The 17,487-nt window shown below is 37.8% G+C and overlaps 1 protein-coding gene across 1 annotated transcript in view; it reads right to left on the minus strand.

Moving 5' to 3' along the window:
* ARAP2 (ArfGAP with RhoGAP domain, ankyrin repeat and PH domain 2) overlaps positions 1–16,774 on the minus strand; it is a 217,157-nt gene extending 200,383 nt beyond the window's left edge. Inside the window, exons 1-2 of the mRNA XM_064584359.1 lie at positions 16,586–16,774; positions 8,475–9,541 (exon numbers count right to left, since the gene is read on the minus strand). Of these exons, the coding sequence (XP_064440429.1) occupies positions 8,475–9,382 (908 nt within the window). The 5' untranslated portion in view covers positions 9,383–9,541; positions 16,586–16,774. The remainder of the gene's footprint in view (positions 1–8,474; positions 9,542–16,585) is intronic.
* Positions 16,775–17,487: the final 713 nt, after the last annotated feature.

Below are 17,487 nucleotides of genomic sequence, written 5' to 3' on the forward strand. Positions count from 1 at the left end.
AAGAGACTTCACAGGATTTTACAAGCATTTGCGCTCACTTTCATAATTCACAAAAGTAAATGAATATAGTTACCCAATGCTAGTATGCACATTGTAATTTCAAAACTGCTAAGCCATACCCTTGTGAGAAACAAATTTTCTAACTAGATTTCAGTATTTATGTGGTTTTTTTGTCATTAGCTTTACAATGAGTCAAAAATTTGTGGGCTCTATGAGCATAGTATGAAAATACACAAGACCTTTTCTCAAAAAATTTCCTCCCTTGGGAGAGAAAGATTTCAGGTAAATTAATTAGAATACAACATAATAATGACAGAGAAAGAAAACACTGTAGAAACAGCTGCAATGAATATCCACTACTATATGAAAAAGTTCTATTTTTAAATCCATCTAAATGTAAGTATCAGGTGAGTGTCCTTAATGTCTCTTAAATATGTATCTGCCCAAGCAACTACAAGCAAGGATATAAAAAAAGAATAGAAACCAACAAAATAAAATATAGACAAAATTTTAAAATCATTGTAACTAGAGCTGGCTTTTCAAAAAGATTGATAAAACTGATAAACCTCAGGGATGGAAAATGAAAGCAAGACAGAAACTACCAGTATCAGGAATGAAAGAGGATATCACTACAAATGCTACAAACATTAAAGGGATACTTACAGATTATTAAGAAAAAAACTTTATGCCAATAAATTCAACAACTTAGATGAAATGGAAAAATTATCTGAGACATAAATTATCAAATATAATAAAGAAATAAAAAAAATCTTAATATCCCTGTATCTATTAGAGAAACTAAATTTAGTAACTAGTCACCTACTGACAAAAAACTCTAGGCCGAGACATTTCACTGGTGAATTCCACCAAACATTTCAGGAAGAAATGATAGCAATTCTATGTGAACTTTTTCAGAAAATAGGGAAGGACAGACTATGTCCCAATTCATTCCATAAGGTCAGTACTACAGATAACAAAGCCAGTCAAAAACAAAACTGATAACTGTTAGAGAAATATCCCTCATGAACTCAGATGCAAAACTCATTAACAAAATATTAGCAAATCAAATCTAACAACCTATACAAAGAATAGATGAGATTTAGCCCAGGAGAGCAAAGTTGGTTTAATGCGGGAAAAATCAATGTAATTCACCAAATTAAGAAAATAAAAGAGAAAAAAATCACATTCTCATAACAATAGACCCAGAAAAACCAATAGACAAAATTCAACATCCATTTAGGACAAAGACTCTCAGTAAACTACGAATAGAAGGAAAATTCCTCAACCTAATAAAGGGCATTTATGGAAAACCTACGCCATAATTCACGTTACAGGCTGAATGGTTTTTCTTAAGATTAAGAGAAAGACAAGGAGGTGTGCTCTCCCCACTTACATTCACATTATTTCAGAGGTCTCCACCAGTGCAATGTAAGTGAAAGAAAGAAAAAGCATGCACATTGGAAAGCAAGATCTCTTATAAGCAGAAGGTATATTAAGTAGAAAATCCTACGGAACCTACCAAAAAGATTCCTAAATTAACAAGTAAGTCTAGCAAGGTCCCACAATAAGGGGGAAATGTTAACAAATTCAATAGTATTTCTAAATGACTAGCATTGAGCAACTGGAAAAATAGTCTGAAATACAACTTTTATAATAATACCCATAACCTGAAATACTAAGGGGTAAATAGATCAAAACATGATCTGCACACTTAAAGCCATATAACGCTGAAAAATTAAAGACCAAATAAATAGATATACCATGTTAATGGACTAGAAGACAATATTGTTAAGATACCAATTCGCCAAATATTGACATACACAGTCAACATAATCTCAGAATTCCAGGGAGCTTTTATATAGAAATTGACAAGGTGACTCTAAAATTTACATGCACATATAAATAACCTGGAATGGTCCAATAAATATTTAAAAGAACTGGAAGATTTATACAGTTTAAATATTTATTCTAAACCTATAGCAATCAAATCAGTGTTATTGATGAAAGGATAAGCACATAAATTAATGGAGCAGAATAAAAATACCACATAAATCCCACACATCTAAGGTCTATCAGTTTTTGAACAGGATGTCAAGGCAATTCAATGGGGAAAGGATGTTCTTTTCAGCAAATGTTGCAGGAACAACTGGTTCTCTCAATGGAAGAAAGAAGTGAATACCAACCATTACTTCGTACCATATACAAAAGTTAACTTGAAATGGAGTTTAGACTTACAGGTCAATGCTAAAGCTCTAAAACTTCTGTAAATACACAAGAAAATCTTTGCAACCTTTGAGTACACAAATGTGTCTTGAATAGACTACAAAAACCAAAAAAGAAGATTAATATATTTAATAAATAAATTAAATAAAATTAATGAAAAGTTAACATATTTTACATATACTGAAAACATTTTAAAAAGGAATTAGAATAATTTCAAGTATATCTATTAGTGGTGTTTTAAAGCATATTTTGCTGGTTTTACTATTAGCCATATGAAATGTGAAGAAGAATGTTTGTGATTTTACTTGATTCTTATACTAAATATCCACCTGCAAGCAATTACCGAATCAACCAACTTCATTTCATCGACTGTTGAGGAAAGATTAGCTCAATATAGAAAAAAAGTTGTTTCGAAAATCAGTGATCGGTAATTTATATTCTCATTTATCTATGAATAAATTATCACAAGCTATTTTATATTATAAAACCTATTATGCCCAAAGCATTGTTAGGAATTTATATATCTGCATCTCATCTTTCATCCTCATAGCAGCCCTATGACATAGGACCTCGTGTCTTAATCCCACCAATAAAGAAAGGAGGCTCTCCCAGCCCACATCCACAGTTAGTAAGAGGCAAAGCCAACACTCTTTCCTCATTTATGTCTCTTTCTGCCCTATTGATTTCCCACCATTTATCCTAAAAACTGTAGATTGCTTTTAAATTTGAAAAATAAAGCATGGTTGATTTACAAAAATTAAAAACCCATACAGAAAGGCAGTAGTTACCACCTTCTCTTTTAATTATGCTTTTGTGACTTTGGTCAAGTTACCTAACAGTCCTGAGTCTGGTTTCCTCATTTATTGAAGGGGAATAAAAACAGGGCCTGCTTCCTAGGAATATTATGAGGATTCATGAGAAAATGCTTTTAAAGTATTTAAAGTGTGCCCTTCACAATATAAACACTCAGCAAGAATGAACCACTTATTATTTTTCTTAGAGAAAAAAAATGGTTGGTCCTCCCAGTAAACTTTACGTGCACATTATTCACATTTAAGTCCTTAAAAGTATTCACATTTTTCATTTGTGATAGAGAAAACATGTCAACAACCAAGTAAGGGAATAAACTGTGGGTTTGTTTTTTGTAAAATATTATACAGCAGTTATTGCATAAAATATGTGCCTCAATGTGGACAAATCTCAAAAATTATATTAAGTAAAACACCAAGTTGCAAAAAAAATAACTCTGATTATGAAAGTAGATCTTCAGCATGCCTACAGATGTTATTTTTTCATAAATGTTTTAATCACTAAAATTACCAAGAAAAGCAGTGCTATAAAGGTTAATTAATGTTAAAGATCTCCCTTTAGGATCTATACTTACCTGTTACTTAGAGAAGGCAGCCACACCAAAAAATAATTACACACCATAAATGGACCATCATTTCACAGAATGTTTTTAAAAAATGCAATTCTTGCAATTCATAACAGACTAACTACAGGTCATTACAGAACTGAATTCAGAAGAAAACCACAATCATGAGGCATCAGTTTAAACTGCCTTGAGGTTATATAATTTCTAACTAAAACACAGAAATCTGACTTCAGAAAACATGAGAGAGTATTAACTACAGCACAGACGAAGAATGTGAAATTTACAACGCACAGATAATTCTCAACCCAAGAAGTTCCAAAAAAATGTCCTTAGGATAAGAATAATGATAATTACAGAAGGATTGCAACACAAAAAATCTACATCATTATTCTCAAACTGTTTTTTTTTTTTAATCAACTAGCAAAAGTTGCAGCTCAAAATATATTTTTTCATTGGCAGAAGTCACGAATAGACATTTTTTCAAGGAAGATATCCAGATGGCCAACAGACACATGAAAAGATGGCCAACATCACTCATCAGGGAAATATAAATCAAAACTACAATAAGATGTCACCTCACATCTGTCAGAATGGCTAAAATCGGCAACACAGGAACAAAAAAGTGATGGCAAGGATGTGGAGAAAGGGGAACCTTTGCACTGTTGGTGGGAATGCAAACTGGTGCAGCCACTCTGGAAAACAGTATGGAGGTTCCTCAGAAAGTTAAAAATAGAGCTACCCTACAACCCAGCAATTGCACTACTAGGTATTTACCCAAAGGATATAAAAATACGGATTCAAAGGGACACATGAAACCCCGATGTTTATAGCAGCATTATCAACAACAGCCACATTATGGGAAGAGCCCAAGTATCCTGTGACTGATGAATGGATAAAGACGTGGGGTCTGTGTGTGTGTGTGTGTGTGTGTGGAATGGAATATTACTCAACCATAAAAAAGAACAAAATCTTGCCATTTGCAAGGACATGGATAGAACTAGAAAGTATTATGCTAAACAGGTCAGTCAGAGAAAGACAAATACCATATGATTTCACTCATATGTGGAATTTAAAAAACAAAACTAAGAAGCAAAGGGGAATAAAAAGAGAAAGAGAGGCAAACCAAAAAACAGACTCTTAACTATAGAGAACAAACTGATGGTAACCAGAAGGGAGGTGGGTGGGGGTGTTGGGTTAAACAGGTGATGGGTATTAAGGAGAGCACTTGCTGTGATGAGCACCAGGTACTGAAGTGCTGAATCACTCTATTCTACACCTGAAACTAATATTATACCATCTGTTAACTGGAATTTAAGCAAAAACTTAAAGATTTTTTCAAAGTGGTGCTTTTTTTAATTATGCAAAATAAAAAAGTATAAACCTAATGTCTTTTTACTTATAAAAAGTATGGAGCATAAATTATCATCATCCTCTAAGAATAAATCAAACTTTGAATTAAATTTTGATTTATTTAGATGAAGTCAAAATTTTGCAAATACTGAAATAATCAGCCTATTTTTTCACAGAATTTATAAGAAGGTATTTTAAAAGAAAATAAGGAATTTTGGATTGCTAAGCATTTTTCCGCTATAACATGAAATATGCAGTTTTTCTTGAACATGAGAAAGACAGAATGAGTTTCTGTATTTTTCCTATTCGATGTACCTAACAATTGCTTATTACTTTCCTGTACATTTTCTGCTCATATATATTTCAACATTAAAGTCTAATATAGTATTACCCATTTTTTTTAAGATTTTATTTATTTATTTGAGACAGAGAGAATGAGATACAGAGAGCATGAGAGGGAGGAGGGTCAGAGGGAGAAGCAGACTCCCCGCCGAGCAGGGAGCCCGATGCGGGACTCGATCCCGGGACTCCAGGATCATGACCCGAGCCGAAGGCAGTCGCTCAACCAACTGAGCCACCCAGGCGCCCTAGTATTACCCATTTCTAATGTCCATATCATATCTATGTATATCTAGAGAAAAATATCTAAGATTGCTATTTTTAATAAAAAGTTCAAAGAAGCCTGTACACTTCAGGTTTAGATTTCAAACTTTTAAAGGGCCCCCAGTCAATATAGTACCTCAGTCTTAAATTTTAAGGATGTCCTCTGATCACAGTGCAGCCCTGCGTATCACCCTCCTTCCCCCATCTCTGCTTATTTTCCCTTCCCTCAAAACATTGAGAGGCACAATACCTAAAAGAGAGGGCTTTATGACTTATGCCAAGGATAAAATAGTTGCATGAAAGATGTATGAAAATCTTGAAACTGGGAAGGAGGGTAAGAAAGGTACCTCTTCAGTGGCTGAAAGGTACTTGCTCTTCCCACCTGGTGGACTGACGAGGATCCTCCAGGAAGGACCGCAGGTCATACCTATGGCTCCCAGGGAAAGGACAAGATGCTGGAACTCCCTTTCGGCTTGGAGGCCTCGATGGGAGACCTCCAGGTGAAGCTGATAAGGGAAGAGCTGGCTCTTCAAGATTAAAAAGAGATTCTAAGGTTCACTGTCCATACTCCCACCCAGCCCAGACCTCCCAAGACTAGGAGCAGGCAGGAATTCAGGGAAAACTCAAGGCAAGGACAAAAATAATCCATGTGACCAGGAAGGAGTCAACTGTGTCAGATAAATAAGGAGGGAAGAGGCAGGGGGTAGGAATTCGCGTCCAGGGAGAGAGAAACAAAGGGCCTCACAGGAGGATAACACATCCAACATCTATACCTTTTAACAGATACATGAAATGTTAAACTAGTAAAGGAATTATGTTAACAACATTGGCCACACACAAAAAAATATTTTTATTTGGTACATCAAGAAATGTACTAAAATATCATTTAGATGTGAATCTGATTACAGACAATCTCAGGTTATATACTCCACAGTTTTATTTTTAAAGTCATATAACATTTTTAAAATCTTACAAAATTATTATTTGCAATTCAGGCCAGGACCACAAGGAAAAACACAGTGAAGTCTGAAAATAATTTAGTTTACTTTCTCATTTTATGATACAAGCACCACAGATACATAGGTACCATTTACTGCCACAATCAGAGAAGAAAGGTTACAATGGGTAATCTGACAGGGTTATGAAGCAACTAGTACTAAGTTATTTATGAATGATTTTAACATTATTTCAATTCTCATTTTCAAAGACTCATACTCACAAATAATGTGAATAAGACTTTCATATGATACACAGCTTACTTACACTTACAACTGAATGAACACCAAAAGGTTCTCAAAAATGTATGAAAAACAGCACATCTTGTTTAACACTTAAGCCAAATGTTTCTTATCTGAAGTTATCGTTACCACTCCCAAAAGGATTCTGTTCTGGCAAAGATACACTGTTAACGTGTGTATTCAAAGCAAACCCTTCTCAGTTACTTCTTTTTTGTTTAAAATTAGCAAATCATTTTAAAACTAAAGTGCCATACAAAATTGGTCATCTTCTACATGTGCAACTAATACTTTAATTCTCATATATGCAATCCACATTTTTAATAATATTTACTAAATGAGGGGTTAAGAAAGTGAATGGGTTCTGGAGTCTGACGTAATGGAATGAGACTCCAGTTTACCACTCATGTGATCCTGGAAAAATGAATCAAGGCTCAGTTAACTCATAAGAAAGTGGATGAATTAATAATATCTGTGTCACAGAGCCACTGTGGGATTTAGATAACCCACGGGAAATTATAAACCAAACTGAAACCGAGGGTGTTTAATACATTACACTCTTACTACTGATTTCCAAGGAAAGACTAGACATTGCTATTGGCACAAAGACAAACTGGGCTCTCTGCCCTCAAAGAGCTTATGTTCTAATGAGAGGTTCTTAAATTAACAGTCCTGTAAATTGCCACATTTTCTTCGGCAAAATACTGAACTACCACATTTTCTCCTGCAAACACAACCAGGATCATGCACAGTAATTACCACAGATACCACAGGGCTAAAGCACCAGCAGTAGGGACAGAGTGGATGCAGGCAGGGCAGGAGGATCTTGCAAAAATGCCAGGCAAGAGCCTGTGCAGGAAATCCGTAATTGCATTTAGTACCATAGCAGTTAACAGTCGAACCACCTCAGGACTCCCAGCAGAGACAAGTGTTAGCTTTTAGACAAAAAAAAAAAAAAATCCCACCACAACCCTGGAGAAAACCACAACTATTTTAGGTGTAACTCTGAGAAAGGGATGAAAGCTCGCTCTGCTGTTAAGTCAGCTCTTAGACCCGCAGTTACCTCAAAGGACTACCAACCCAACATGCTGGGGGGCCCCTCCTCAGAATTCTGATGTCAGTGAACCTGGTTTTGCACTGTACTGCGACCATGTCTTTATGTTTCCTACACAACACCTCAAGGGCCTTTATTCCTCCCTACCTCCTTTGCACCTCACGCACTGATCAGCACCCAAGCAGGTGGCTCCTTAGATGTGTCCTGAATTATTAATTCATGCCAACACATCGTGTCGGGCAGTAGAAATACACACATTAGAAAAGTGGCCCCTGCCAAAGAACAAAGAATCCAGTGGGGAGACAGAATCAGCAATTCTACTGTGAGAATTGCACTCGTGGAAGAATATAATACTAAGTGTGAAGGAAGGTATGGGAAGGAACGGCCAGGTAAAACTGAAGGGAATTTCCCCCAATTACATGGGAGAAAATTAGAGTCCCAGGCAGTCATAAGTTGGAAACAGGACCTGAGAAAGAGTATATAAATTAAATGGCATTTTCTAGTTTTAAAAGAAGAAAAAAAAGGTCAGTAGGCAACTTAATATAAGTCAAATTTACAAACACTAAAAATATGTATTAAAAGTAACTAAATTCCCCCAAACCGAATACTTATAGCTCATCATAAAAATTCTTACCTCCCTGAAATTCCTTTTGTTGACCCTGGAATCTCTGGTACAGGCCGATGTCTTAGCAGAAAAGACCGAGATGGTCTTGAAACCAACTTGCTACGGCTTCTCATAGGTGCTAGGATTGGAGATGATGGAACATATAAATCATTTACAACCATTTCTCCCTGAAATTGAAAGAATGGGGATGGTGGTGATCTTTCTGTTAAACCATCAGTTCCACTTCCAGAATCTGCCTCCGATATTGAACAGCCAAGGGAAGAAAGGCATTCAGAATCTACATCAGGAAGCTTACTCGCATTTTCTGAGATCAAATCAGATCTTTTTGCTTGCTGTTCTTCAACTGTGCAATCCGTAGTTTTCTCTGTAATCAAAGATTCTATTTTAATATTTTCATTACCATATAAAGTATGTTGGAAAGAACTCAAATCCAGGTGTTGTTCTTCTTCTGGAATGGGAAAGTTGTGTTTAAGGAGAGACAGCTTATTATCTGATTTAGAAGCCTGGCTATTTTCTACACTAACATCGTTTTGGTCAAGATTTTTGGTAACGGTCTCCCACTGTGTCGGGCTAGGTGCCTGCACACCAGCCGTATCAGAAGGTTCTGCGGAGGTATTCCGACCAGAAGATGGAGCGTGGCAATCCTCCGAAGTCTCATCGTCCTTCTTTGTTTTATGGATATTTGCATATACTGGGATATCTTGCATTTTTGACAAGATTATCTGCAACTGCTTCAGTATCCTCCTCCGGTGTCCTGTAGGTGATATTCCAATTTTGTGTAGTACACCATCATTTACCGCTACGCAGTCTTTCACGGTATTCAAACCAAACTCGCGGAAGCGTAGGAGGTACTGCTCCAAATTAATGCTCATTAGGAAATCTCTGATATCGACATTCACTTCACTGACTGAGGACATAATGGTGGCTTCATTACTAAGCTGATGTGTCAGAATTAGTACACCGAGATACACACACAGGGGAGTGCACTGCGGTATTGGTTTTTCCTCTATCACTTGCGACAGAAAAATGTCTCAAAATATTATTTTCTTCACAGTGAATATCTTATGTGCTTAAGCCTGCAAAAAAAAAAAAAAATATATATATATATATATATATTAATTTATTAGGACATTTTAGTTAGTAAAACCTAGTTTTGCCTTATAAACTTTCTCTGAAGAAACACAACAGAAATGAGGATAATTACTTCAGCTCACTCAGAATTTAGAATCTTGGGCATTACTGTGCATGCCCTAGGAAGTCAATTCCTAGATAGAGTGTGGAAGTACAGGACAGAAATGCCATGGTAGTATCCAATAATGATTTTCAAAACAGGTAAAAAAGGACTTTCCCACAAATATAAAATGAACATGTGTCAAATAATGTATGCAACCTATTAATGAGGGAACCAGTAAGATGGTAAGGTTAGTTCCAAGAGCATTTATGGAACAGGTATAGACAGCCCATCAGAAAAGATTTTCTTTTTAAGTGTTAGACTAAGGTAGGTTAGATTTAAAAAACTGGTTAACGTCCTACAGGGCAATAAAACCATAACCTTCGGGGTTATCTACCAGACAAAAATCTATATGCTAACAGATAACTTCCCTGTTCAGGGCTCTAACTAGACAGTAAATAGGAAGTAGAGCACAAGATGAGAATTAAATACCCCTAGGGTGGGCCTGTTAAACAACATCCTCACACAAGCCATTGAAAGAACATGCTATAGAGTCTTTTGATTTCCAAATTTTAGATTTCTCTTAACAGTAACTAGCTATGAACAACTTTCCCCTTTTATACACTTCCTTCAAAGACTCTCTTAAAAAGCACAGTTAAACATTTTTCTCAGGTCAGGAGTTTTCATTTCAAAAATGCAGCAGCATCTGGTGCCCCTGGATGGCTCAGTCAGTTAAGCATCTGCCTTCAGCTCAGGTCATGATCTCACGGTCCTGGGTTCAAGCCCCACGCCCTGCTCCCTGCTCAGCGGGGAGTCTGCTTCTTCCTCCCCTTCTGTTGCCCCCCCCTCACCATACTCCTGTGCTGTCTCTCTCTCTTAAATAAAATCTTAAAAAAAAAAAATGCAATAGCATTTTATGTACAATATTAATATACAAGATAAGACTACTTGAATAGTTAATTCTTAAATACATTAGATAATAGGAAATAAATTAATATGAAAGGAAAAGGAAAAAGTTTAAAGATCACATTTTCCTTTATAAGCAGCAGATTCACGTATGTTCATTTTTCTCCCAAACAACATCCTTAAATTTTTTAAAAAGTCAATTCATCTAGGTGCTGTTTATACGACTGGGTTCAGTCACATAAATGTAGAATATGTGCACATTTCTGGGTATTATGCTTCAATAAGGAGAAAAAAGTACAGAACATGCATAACATATGCTGAAATAACAAAAGGAGACACACCCCACCTAGGCAAATTGATCTGAATAAGTGTTGATCCACTATCTCTGGAAATCACAAATCAAAATAGCTCTCCAACCAAAAGGCACAACTCAGACACTGCATGTCTTCTCTGCCTGTGACCCAAAAGCCACTGCCTCGACTACTTAAAAATATCAGCAAACACGGACACACAGGTATGCGAAAAAAGGGAAAGCACAAACTGTACTCAGGCAGCACTGGAGAAGGAGAGAAATAAAGATACAAACAAGAGATGCAGGGCAGGAAATGACTTCGACAACAAGGTATCCCTCTGTCACATTCAAAATGGCAAAATGTCAGGACAAAAAAAGTAGAAAGCTAACCCTCAACACTATATACAAAACTAATGCTCAAATATACCCCTCTTGCTCTACACAATTATTTTATAAATACATTATTTTTTTTTTTTTTTTTTTTGCACATCACAAATGGAAATAACTATTGCCAAATTGGCTAACACCCTGATCTTGGACTTCCCCATCTCCTGAAATGTGAGAAAAAAAAAAATGTGTTTGTTTTGTTTTGTTTTGTTTTAAGCCAAACATTGTGTGGTATTTTGTTGCAGCAAACCAAACTGACTAATACACTCCTCTGTCTTCACTGCCCCTGCCATGGTCAGATGCTCATTAGATCTCTTGCCTATAACAGTTATAAATTATAGATTATAACAGTTTCTAAACAAATCCCTCAGCCCGGCCTCCATGTATCAGTGAGCTACTGAAAATCCAAATTTAGCACATCCCTCCGCATCCTCAACAGGATAAAGTCTAAGCTTGTTACCGTGTCCTACCACAGTCCGGTCTCAGTCTAATAACAACAATAATAGCAGCTACTACTGATGTAAACAGCAATTATGTGCCAGATACCATACCTCCCATTATTTACCGCAAGGTAGGTGTTCCTGTGTACCAGCTCCAGTCTCAATTTCAACCATGCCAAACATGCTACCAGCCTCGTTGTTCACTTTAGCTCATTATTGTTAATTATCATTCCTGAGGCAACAAACTGTTTAATAGCCCCACGCCTCTGGCATATGCTCCACCTGCCTGCAAATCTGAACATTTTGGAAAATCCTATGCACAATTTAAAATTTTGAATAGGCAGGCTGGTATTACCTCCTCCGTGAAGGCTTCCTTTCAACCTCTTAAAATACAATGGATCCCTCCTTTCTTCATACACATGTATAACTGGAATCCTAGAACTCTGCAAAGTGCTTGGGACATGTTTAAGAGACAGTAGAGGATGGAAGGGATAGAAGTGGTTGAGAGTTAGTTTTACGGTGTGTGTGCGTTGATGTTTTATACACAACTCCCTTTCCTTCCCTTGGAGTATACACATACACTTCCTGGGTGGCTCAATCAAGGATGGATACACCAAATACCCAAAACCATCTCTCTACTATCATTCCACATGCTGAACATGAACTTGATTCCTTTCCAAGATTTGAAAGAGGCTTCCTTCCACAGGCCCTACCATCATCTTCTCTGCCTTTGTCAGCTCCATCCTCCAATCACCAGACTTTTTAACTGTCTGACCACTCAAGGGTGTTCACAGATCCAGTTCTTTCTGCAGAGGCTTCTACCCCATATGCACGTCAGATGCAAAGAGATGGACATGCCCATTCTATCAAAGGCTACCATGTGTACACTCCTTAAAATGATATCAAAGCCCTCTATATTCTGGCCTCCACCTGGGCACAGGGGCACGCATGCTATGCCCTGGCTCAGTGGTTCTCCATAACACTGGTCTGTGGATCTTCTGACCAGCAACAATGGCTGGTAATAAGCCCAGAAATTTGTACTTGTAACACACCCCAAAGATGACTGGGGATGTGCAAGAAAATTTTCCAGTTCTAAGTTCCTCACATTCACCAAGTATACTTTATACCATCCCACCTGAGCCTAAGCTCATCACTCTCCTCCCCTAGGATGGAATGCCCCTCTTAACACAACTGCCCCTCAGTCTGGTATCAGGCGCAAACCCCACCTTCTCCACTTCCTAGCAGTGTAAACACAGTCATATGTCTGTGTGTCTGTTTCCTTACCCATAAAATGGAAACACTCAAAGGTACCTCCGTCCTGATGAAGTGTTAAAACAGTGCTTAGTACATGTCAAGTGCTTAGTAGACATACACTTCCACCATTATATTTATTTATTTCCATCCCTATCATCATCTCCCCACAGCTAAAATCTTCCCCATTCTTTGAGGTCTAACTCAAATGCCACTTCCTTTACAAGGTCTCTATTGAACAAAAAAACTCTCTTCTCTGTATTCGTACAGCCTTTACTACTTAAGAGCATTTAATCATATTCCATTCATTCCATAGTAACCTACAGAAGTGGGATGGTGCAGTACAAAACCAAGATTTTGGAGCTGGATACACTGAGTCAAATCCCAGTTCCTCTACTTGCTAGTTTTGTGAGCCTGAACAAGTATTTAACCTTTTCGGGCCTTGGTTTCCCCTCATCAGGAAAATAGAATAATAATATCTATTTCATATGGCTATTGTGAAGTATCTAGAAAACCAACTGCACACAGAAATGTTAAGTGCTTGCCATTATAATGATTTTTTATTATCCCACGATAAACTAATAACTCTGCCAAGACGATGACCAGCCCATATAAGCTGCCCAATAAATGCCAAATTGTTTATAAACATAGTGCACAATGTATATGGGGTACATGTTTAGAGAACATACAAATAGTTGGCATTACAGATGTGTTATACATTTGCCCATCCTATCCTGACCACTTTTCAAGAAGAAGTAAAAGGGAAGTAATATTTAGGACTCCCTGCTCCATGCCTGGCTTGGATATCACTTAATAACACATTATCTTATTATCTTATTGAGCTCAACCTTGAAACTCCATCCTGAACCAACTACTTCTCACCACTTCTTCTCACAGCCTCATCCAGGCCACCATCTTGTCCATCTCAGACCACTATAATAGCTTTCTGACTCATATCCCTGATTCTGTCCGGCCCCCCACCCCCATATACACATAGTATAGTCTCACCAGAGCAGCCAGAAGGATTCATTTTACAACAAAAGTCACACTACATCACTCCTTGGGACCTTCCAACTTCATATTCCCTGGCTGTCTACGCCATCACTCAACTGCCACCAAGTTGGCCTCAGTTTTATTCCCACCTCATGAGGTCACTTCTCACCCTCACATCTCCTTCAAATCTGCTTTCCCAACATAACACCCATGGCTCACTCCATCACTTTAGCAGGTCTCTGTTCAAATGTGGCCACTTCAGAGAGGCCTTCCCTACTCCCTCTCATGCATGCCAGTGGCCTGGTGCCTCACTATTCCTTACTCTTACTCTATCTTATGGCTTTGTTACAACCTAGTATCTGTAGACTGTTCCAAGAGGGCAGAGATCTTGTGTACTGTTCACTGCTCTAGCCTTTATGTTTGAACACAGTCAGGCATACAGCAGGTGCTCAATAAATGTTTGCTGAATGACTTCTTCCCAGCCTTCAGATGATTTAAAACGGAAAGTGTAAAACACACACAATGTTAAAGCTTGTTTGTCTAGGTCACCAAATTTGCCAAGAGCAGACACAGGATTCACATGCAGATTTCTCCAATCCATCTAACCGCTAAAAGAGATCTTCAAATTAGGAGTTGGGGGTTAGCAGAAGGTCAGCTGGAAGCATTCCAACCCACCTGTGGGGCTTTTAAAAACTCATGGGTTGGGACAGCTTTCTCTTTCCCAATGCCTCAAGTAAGGTAAACCACCACAGTGAGCCACTCCCACCACCCATCCCTCCACCCACTACCAGTGGACCTTGGTCACATCCCCTAATTGAGCTAGGAAAGAAACAACTGAAAACCATGAGCCACTTCTTGAAAACCATGAAGTCATTAAAGTATTCGGCGCTGACAACTTCTGGAATCCCATTTGCCTAACTCTCATATCTTATGGAAGGGAAAAAAGTAGCACCATACAATTGAATTCAGTCATAATTTTAACCCATTTTTTAAAGCACACCTTTTTAAAATCAGAAACATAATCTTAGAATATTTAGAAACTGCAAATGTGTCAAAATAGGTTTAACCATCACAGGATCACAAAACCAAAAGGAACCTTACAAATATCTACCAAATAAAAAGAAATTAGGCTGCCACACGAAAAATGAAACTTTCAAGGTTGTCGATACAACTCTAACTGATTTGAAGAACAAAGAGAGTCTATTGTATACCAGAACAGTGGTTCCCAATGGATTGGAACTATCTCCCAGGGGAAACCCAGAAATGTGTGAGAAAAAAAAAAAAAAATGCTTTTGCTGGTCATAATGATTGAATGGCATCAGTAAATAGGAAAATTGATTTATGACACCCTGCAATGATCCCCAAGGTAGAAACCTCACAATTTTTATTCCTCTAAATCTCTACAACTAATCAGTTACCCCCAGAGGATGACTGACACTATAGATGATAAGGGATGTGTCCCTGACTTCAAGTTGGGAATAAACTTACTGTGGAGAAATAGCTAATCCCTTAAAAAACCAGGGAGCTCCATATGGATAACACATATGAACTAGTTAGTTCAGGCCACAGGTCTTCACAGAATTCCATCATTGCTTCAACATACAATAAAGTCAACAAGAAATACATATCATGGTTTTTGCACATCAAGCTAACTCACATTTAATACCAAGACGTTAACTCCAAGTATTCATAAAGATGATATTTGACTGTTCCCCCACAACCATGTAGAACAGGAAGTGGTTTAGAGAAAATATGCTTGTTGTCACAATACTCCATCCCATAGTATAGAATAGATTGCAAAGGGTCAAAAGTCAAAAATCCTAACTTAGTTTTCTAGCCTGAGTGCTTAGCTGCCAAAAATACTATAAAATTGGCCGTTTAGCACCCCTCTCTTCTACCACCCATTCACATACTCAAGCTTGCGGCAACACTACCTCCACCAAACCCCTTACAGGGAGCCCAGTTCCCCCAATCTGTCGTAACTGTGGTCACGCTCAGGCCCTGACCTTCACTGCCATGTTCTCTACCTTGACCACTACTCCTCCCCACCCATGAAAACACTGCCATCCTCGTTCATTCTCCCTCAGACGTACACACTACTAATAATAGCCAATATCTGCAGATGTTGGCAAACCATCTGTGTAGGATCTCATTTAATCCTCAAAGCTGCCTGGGGAGGAAAGTCCCACGCTCAAAGCCACACAGATAAACAGCAGATAGATTCCAGAATTCGAAGGGTCAGACTCCATGACCTGTGCTGTTAATCATGATGCCCCCAAATAGTCACGTAACTGATTTAACAACAGAATGGTACCAATATGAAGATATTTTTCCTCTCCTTTGACTCTCCAGCTATGTATAAGCACTTACAGTCACTGGAGAAATCCTGTTTCAATATACTATGTCTTGTAAGCTCAACTGTTACATACCTTTTCAGTTTGTGAGTATATGTGTCCATGAAAGTGGTTACAAATGGAAGCCTACATTAATTTACCTTTACTCAGGGTGATATGTGAGACAAAACGACAAAAAAAAATCTTTGAAATTACTGTATAAAGCAATGGTACCTTAAAATTTAGCTGATTAAAACTTATTTTGCATCTATCATTTCAGGAAAAACAGCTACTGTAGCACTATATACTACCAAAGTATGAAGTCAAAATCGAATAATCAGGGGCACCTGGGTGGCTCAGTCGTTGAGCGTCTGCCTTCAGCTCAGGTCGTGATCCCGGGGTCCTGGGATTGAGTCCCACATCAGGCTCCCTGCTCGGCGGGAAGCCTGTTTCTCCCTCTCCCACTCCTCCTGCTTGTGTTCCCTCTCTCACTGTGTCTCTCTCTGTCAAATAAATAAATAAAATATTTTTAAAAAATCAAATAATCAAATATAACCAAAGTAAGTAGTCACTGCCCAGGAGAACAGTCAATAGTGACGGTAAAAGCAAAAACAAACGCAGCTTGACTAGAATAGAAAGTACTGAAGTATTGTTCCAGAAGGTACTAGACGAGGGTCTTAAAAGGTTTAACTTTAAATGTGATGCAAAAGAAGAAGTGTAAGCAACCCAAATATTCACTGACAGATAAGAAACAAAATGTTGTGTACACAGATAACTGAATACCTGCAGCCATAAAAAGGAAGTTCAGCAATATTCTACCACATGGATAAACCTTGAGGACATTACGCTAAGTGAAATGAGGCAGTTACAAAAAGACAAATGCTGCAGGATTCCACTTCTGTGAGGTATCTAAAGTAGGACAATTCATAGAAAGTAGAATGGGCTGGCAGAGGAGGGCAGTTGTTTCATGGGTGTGGAGTTTCAGTTCTACAAGATGAAAACATTCTGGAGAACTAGTTCACAACAATGTAAATATACTAACTACCCAACTATGCCCTCGAATAGTGAAAATGGCAAACTTTATGTTACATGATGTGTTTTGTTTTGTTTTGTGTACCACAACGAGGAGCTAGGGAGACAGACTAGAAGGTCTGGGCCAGCTTCTCAGCTTTTATTCAAACTGAACTTCCTGTACATACTTGGGACTTTTTTAACTTTCCTTTAGAGGTCAATTCAAATCTTACAACTA

Source organism: Mirounga angustirostris, unplaced genomic scaffold (assembly GCF_029215605.1).
Source record: "Mirounga angustirostris isolate CCGP_5_RB_7025 unplaced genomic scaffold, mMirAng1.0.hap1 SCAF_2, whole genome shotgun sequence".
Lineage (NCBI taxonomy): Eukaryota > Metazoa > Chordata > Mammalia > Carnivora > Phocidae > Mirounga > Mirounga angustirostris.